We start from the raw sequence: 6,000 nt of genomic DNA, 5'->3' as shown, positions 1-6,000 counted from the left end.
CGTGGGTTTTCTCTGCGGGTCTCTCATCGTGGTGGCCTCTCCCGTTGCGGAGCATGGGCTCTAGGTGCAAGGGGTTCAGTAGTTGTGGCACATGGGCTTAGTTGCTCTGCAGCACGTGGGATCCTCCCGGACCAGGGCTCGAACCTGTGTCCCCTGCATTGGCAGGCGGATTCTTAACCACTGTGCCACCAGGGAAGTGCCAACAATGTGTGGTATTTTTAAAGACAAAGTTTTGGTAATTTGTTACAGCAGCATTAGGAAACTAATATACATGGCAAATTGTTGTTCATTTCTATCACTACCATTAAGCTGTCTGTGATAGTTGATTTATACTTTTCTATTAGTCTATGAACTCCTCAAGGTTAAGTTATAAATTTTTCTTATTTACCATTGGTTGGGAGGCGCTAAGAAGGCTGGCATACAGTAGGCACTCAATAAATTCTATGAATATTATAATTCATATGAGTTTAGTTAAGATGAAATGTAAGATGTCCATTTCCTTCACGGTGTCCCCAGTGCCTAACACAGAGCCTGGCACACAGCAGGAGCTCAATAAAAGCCCTTATTGAACCTTACTGAACCTGTAGGTGGATGAAATACCCCTCCCCGCCAACCCCTCCCCCGTGACCCAGGCGGCCGTCCCTGCCCATTCTGTCCAGGTTCCTACCTCTGCACATCCCCTCACTCTGGCACCGGGTGACCCTCTCCTTGCGGGTCTCCCGCTTAGCTTCCTTTAGCGTAGGCTGTGAGCACAGAGCTCGGGGTCCCGGGACGCCTTGCAGTTCGTGGGACGCAGTGCCCGTTTTGAGCGGCAGGGGGCGAGCGTGGCCCGGGAACTCCCGCCAGAGGGTTGGGACGGGGCGGGGCTTCAGGGGCGGGTCGGCTCAATGCGCAGGCGCGGGGCCAGACGCCTCGCGCGGCCACGGGCAGGCGAGCGCAGAGCAGTCCCGGCCGCGGCTTCGGAAGCAGCGAGTTCGAGCCCCGCTCCCGCTCCCGCTCCCCTTCGGTTTTTCGCTTCCCCGGCCCTTGGGCCTCCCTACGCCCGTCCCCGGTAGCTCGCTGTGCATATTGCTCTCTCCGCCGCCAGTATGCCGGTGACCGAGAAGGACCTGGCGGAGGACGCGCCGTGGAAGAAGATCCAGCAGAACACGTTCACGCGTTGGTGCAACGAGCACCTCAAGTGCGTGAACAAACGCATAGGGAACCTGCAGACCGACCTGAGCGACGGGCTGCGGCTCATCGCGCTGCTGGAGGTGCTCAGCCAAAAGCACATGTACCGCAAGTACCACCAGCGGCCCACCTTCCGCCAGATGCAGCTCGAGAACGTGTCCGTGGCGCTCGAGTTCCTGGACCGTGAGAACATCAAGCTCGTGTCCATCGGTGAGTGCCCTGGCCGGGCCAGGCGCCGGCGGTGTACACCTCGCGCCCCCGCGCGTGCGCCCCCGCGGGGGCTGAAGCTCCCGGTCGCGCGACCCCACGGCGCCCAGCAGCCGCGGGCTGAGTGTGGGCTCCGAGGCCGGGGGACGTCGTCCCCGAGGGATGAGGACAAAGGGAGCCTAGGCCCCCTCCTGGGAGCCATCCCCTGGGGTGCTGCTGTCGTGTGAGAGTTCCGCGCCGTGCGTCCTGGCAGTGCGTCTCTGGGGGGCGGTGGGTTGAAGGTTCGGGCTGGGGCCGCACGGGGAGAGGTGGGGCTGTGGCATTTCTCTGCACCTGGGGTGCCCCTGCGGGAGCTGGGGGACTGGAGACCTCTGGTCCGCCGTCCCTGGGGCTGGGGCCTTAGACGCTCTCCGGAGTGCTCGCCCAGCTGCGCCCAGGCCGCTGTGCTCGGCGGCCGCGGAATGGGCGTTGGCTCGGAGGCCAGGTAGGGAGGGATGGGGAGGGACTGTTCTCTGAACCTGGGGCCCTCCCGCCAGGTGGAGATGGGGACCTCGCCGTCGCCGAAAGGGGTGGGGGCCCCGAGGTGGGAAGGGGAGCCTCGGGGGGGTGTGTCTTCCTCGCTGCCTCTGCTCCCAGCTCAGCTCTGGCTCCGCGCAGCGGCTGAGCCCGCTGTTACCGCTGAAGGTGTAATTTAGAGATGGTGGTGGTCACAGTAACTGCCGCCTTGTAGGGAGTCCCAGCTAGTGCGCGCCGTGTGCCAGCAGCCTTCTAACAGGCTTCCAGCAGCCTTACCTCGGTCCTTACACATGCTGCGAGCTGGGGCGTCGTTAGACCCATTTTACAGACAAGGAGGTCCAGAGGGTTAATGGGCTTGCCCAAGCTAGCGAGGGTCTAGCTGAGAATTGAAGGAAGTGTGTGACAATTAAAGGAGACTTTGCCTTCCTCTCCCCGCCCTCCCCACACCAGGATCTTCCTGAGAGGAGGGAGGGAGTTGGTGTCGGGTTCCTCTCCCCCTGGAACTGGGGAGGAAGAATGAGGGTGAGGTCCCACTATGACCTGGGCTGGTTGAGGACTTCGGGAAGGGTCACAAGGCTGCTGAGGGTGGAGGCTGTGACGGGAGGGGCAGGGGGTGTGTAGTGTGTGAGTGTGCAGAGTGTGTGTGCAGAGCATGTAAGTGCAGAGAATGTGTGTGCACCTACATTGTGTGTGTGTGTTCTGCTAGGTGAGCCTCTTGCCAGGGAGGAGTTGGCCCAGGCCTGGGTCTCAGGTCTGTTCCTGAGGAAACCAGGCCTTAGAGTGACCCCCTGACAGGAAGAAAGGGCCATGGGTGTGGCTGCTGGGACTTTCTCCTGCCTAAAACGGGTTCCCTCTAGGCTGAGCCTCCTCCGTCCTCTCCCCTGCCCTCCCCCACACCTGTCCTGGCAGGTGGGGCTGCTTCCTGGGTCCAGGCAGCTGCCACCGCCCTGTCAGCCTCCCCATCGAGGGCAGCTTCTCTGCAGAGGGAAGCCGTGCGGCACGCCGTCTTCTTTTGTGGGCCCATCTCGTGTAACGAGGGAAGGAGAACCTCAGATTTCTGTTGGAATTCTTTCCTTTGCAGAAACCAGCTTTCCCTCGGAGGAATCTCAAGGGCTGACTGGGCTCAACTCGGATCTCTTCTTTGCTTTAAAACTGTGTATTTATTTAATTAACTGAACAAAGAAACTTAAAGTAAACCAGGAGTATCCAAACATGACATGAAATCTCTTTAAAACACAAAACAAAACAGACAAAACCCAAACCACAGCACCAGAAAACCCTGGACTGCCTAATTTGGCAACTGTTTACAGAGGTTGCAGCTGCCTCCAGCATGGCTTCCCATCAGTGCCCCAAAATTGGGGGTCTCATTCTAGACTTTTTCTGGTCCCTTACATTTTCCTCCTTGATCCTCATGATCTTCATTCCTGAACCCACCCAGGCCCTAGCGTCTTCCATCGTCCTGACATGCCAGGGTTAGCCTCTCCTTCCCTGGTTGTGGCCTGTGGACTTTTGGCAGCTTCTTGCTGTGGATCTCTTCCCACGATAATTTACATCGTTTTATTTTATTTTTTCTTTTTAAATAATTTTTTGGATCATATTCTCCAGGGTGACATTCATGGGTCAAAGGTTGTGGCCACATTTATGACTCCCGTCATTGGCTGCCTAATTGTTCTCCAGAAAGACCTTACAACAAACAGGTTTTCCAGCCTCTGGAAGCTGGAGGGAAACTTGCCAAGTGCCAGGACTCCGGAGCAGGTAATGCCTGAGGCCTCTTCCCTCTGCTCCTGAGGCTATGCTGGGTAAAGGCCCTTCAGAAAAAATTCACATCCAGCGTGGACTTCAGTTCAAGCTTTCACTGCCTATGCTGTGTTACATTGTGCTGACTGTGACACGCGCTCCAATTTGGGGGCACCCACTCGGTGTTAAGCGTGTTCTGTTGCTCACCCACCCCATTGATCACCACCCTGAATCCTCGAGTTCTGGTTTCCTTGTCTATATGATGATCTGCTTTTAGCAAGTCCCTGGGAGGGTTAAGGGCTTGCCCCAGTCCTGGCCAAGTGCTTAGAAAATGTTTGTTGTTATTACTGTGGTGGTTGTTAGTATTATTACGTCCATTTAAAGTTGGGGAAACAGGAGTGAAGTCCCTTGTGGAGGTCACCCAGCTGGTAAACCAGGTCTGCGGAGTTGTTGAAATTGAGCCTGAACTGACCTACCTTTCAGTGTCAGAAATGAGTAAAATACAACCAGTTTCCCCCCTCAGAAAGCTCATGTTAACACCAAGTTTTGCAAGTCTGGGGTGTTGGGGTTGTGGCTGGACATCCACACGTTGAGCATCTGGCCTCGAACAAAGCAAGGCCTTAGGTGAGTGATGAGGTTAGTCCTCTGAACTGTGATGAGGGTCCGTGAGATGAGTGTCGTGTCGGGAGGTGCGCAGACTCAGTTTGCATCTTGCATCTTGCATCTTGTGTTGAGGTGAATTTGCTGGGGGAATGGCCGCCTTGTCTTCACTGTTTTTTTTGGTCTGTTTTTTTTGAGATTTCCTGCTACTCACAGGATAGCATTTCATTTCCATAATCTGGGAAGGTATCTTTGAACTAATACAGGGTTGTGTATACTTTGGATAACTCCCAACAGTATTTCATTGTGGGAATCATTAGAGTTGGGTATAGGCGCCAGCTGTGTGACATGAGGTGGTCAAACGTCGCCAGAGCGCCGTGGCTTTTCTGCCTAGAACTCCCTGAAAGACAGCCCTGGCTGTTCACGTTTGTGACTCCTTGTAAGGTGGGCCCATCCTAGGCTCCATCCCAAAGTTAAAGTTCTTTCTTATATCCTGGGCAGTTCATAGTGAGGCCTCAGAATATTTTAATTCTAGTTGTCTGCCAGGAGCTGGCAGGTTTATTTATTTGTTTTTCCAAAAGCCTTTCTGCAGCACAGCCAACTTGGAGAAGAAGGGGTCTCCCAGCCCAAGAATGACAATCAAGGCAGGCTAGAAGTTTGGGTGGTGTGTTTTGGCTTGATCCTTTATAAAAAGGAATTCTTTCCTTTTTAAAGGATGTGGTCCGACCCTGATGTTTGCTTAAGGTACCTGTGCCAGGCCAGCACCGCAGAACGGGCGGGGTGCATGTTCCCAAGACCTCGGGTCACTGGGTGGAGTTTCCAGGGTGGTGGGTCACCCAACCACTCACCCTGTTTTCCTTCCTTTTGTCCCACCCCGACCAAAATAATGCACAAATAATCCTAAATTCTGCTCTCTCCTGTAACTACTTAGCAAATGCCACTGTGTCTTTCAGGCAATGTAGTTCGTATCCAGAGAATGCTTAAAAAGTAGCAAAGTAGCATGCTTTGTCAGAATTAACAAGTTCTGGGCCATTTGCAACAAAGTAACACAGTGGTGTGAGCTAGTTAAGAGCTATGATTCTTGGTTCAAATGCTACATGCCCGCTAAGTAGCTATTAAGAAATTTCTGTGCACTGGTTTCCTTATCACTTAAATGGGGATAATAACTACCTCCTTAAAAGGTTGTTATAAAAACTAAACAAGTTAATATTTTTTAAAGTGCTCTGAACAGTTCGTGGCACATAGTTGGTGCTGTGTGTTTGTTAAATAAATAAGGTGCTGTCCAGTAATAGTCTCAAAAGTCACGCTGGAGGGTTTGCACGCTGAAAGGACATTTAAAATCGGCACCACACTGGGGAGACCAGCTTGGTTGGCTAATGTTGATTCCTGTCGCTGTAATAGGGTTATGGACTGCCCAGAGGCTGTCCCCTCTTTGGAAGGGGGTGACCCCTGGTTATGTTGTGGCTGCCTCCGGGGCCCATTCACGCCAGCTTTGTTTCTGAGAGGTGGACGGGAGCTCGGAGTGGCTGGTCATTCCAGCCTCCCACCCGTTCAGGAATCTCTGGGCCAAATCATTTCCAGATGGCAGTTGGGCCTCTGCAGGCTCCTCCAGCACCGGTGGGGCCAGCATGCCAGTCAGCAGCTGCCTTCATTCTTGGAGAGTCTGTACTCAAGGAGAGCTTTGATTTGGAGCCAAATTATGTCTCCTGGGCACTCCCCCTTCACCCTCCACCCGGGGAGGAGGGTCCTCGTTCTGTGCTGTGAGGCCGT

General features: G+C 54.2%; 1 protein-coding gene across 6 annotated transcripts in view; it reads left to right on the top strand.

Moving 5' to 3' along the window:
• The first annotated feature begins 626 nt into the window (after positions 1–626).
• FLNB (filamin B) overlaps positions 627–6,000 on the top strand; it is a 138,790-nt gene continuing 133,416 nt past the window's right edge. For 3 of the 6 annotated variants that reach the window (XM_082344607.1, XM_082344606.1, XM_082344605.1), the window contains exon 1: positions 627–1,380. In XM_082344607.1, the coding sequence (XP_082200733.1) occupies positions 1,089–1,380 (292 nt within the window). In that variant the 5' untranslated portion in view covers positions 627–1,088. The remainder of the gene's footprint in view (positions 1,381–6,000) is intronic. The other 3 variants (XM_082344610.1, XM_082344609.1, XM_082344608.1) reach the window with 1 other exon arrangement.

Source organism: Balaenoptera borealis, assembly GCF_965194805.1.
Source record: "Balaenoptera borealis genome assembly, chromosome: 12".
Lineage (NCBI taxonomy): Eukaryota > Metazoa > Chordata > Mammalia > Artiodactyla > Balaenopteridae > Balaenoptera > Balaenoptera borealis.
Note: the sequence above shows the minus strand (reverse complement) of the source record. Positions and strands in the feature narration are given on the sequence as shown.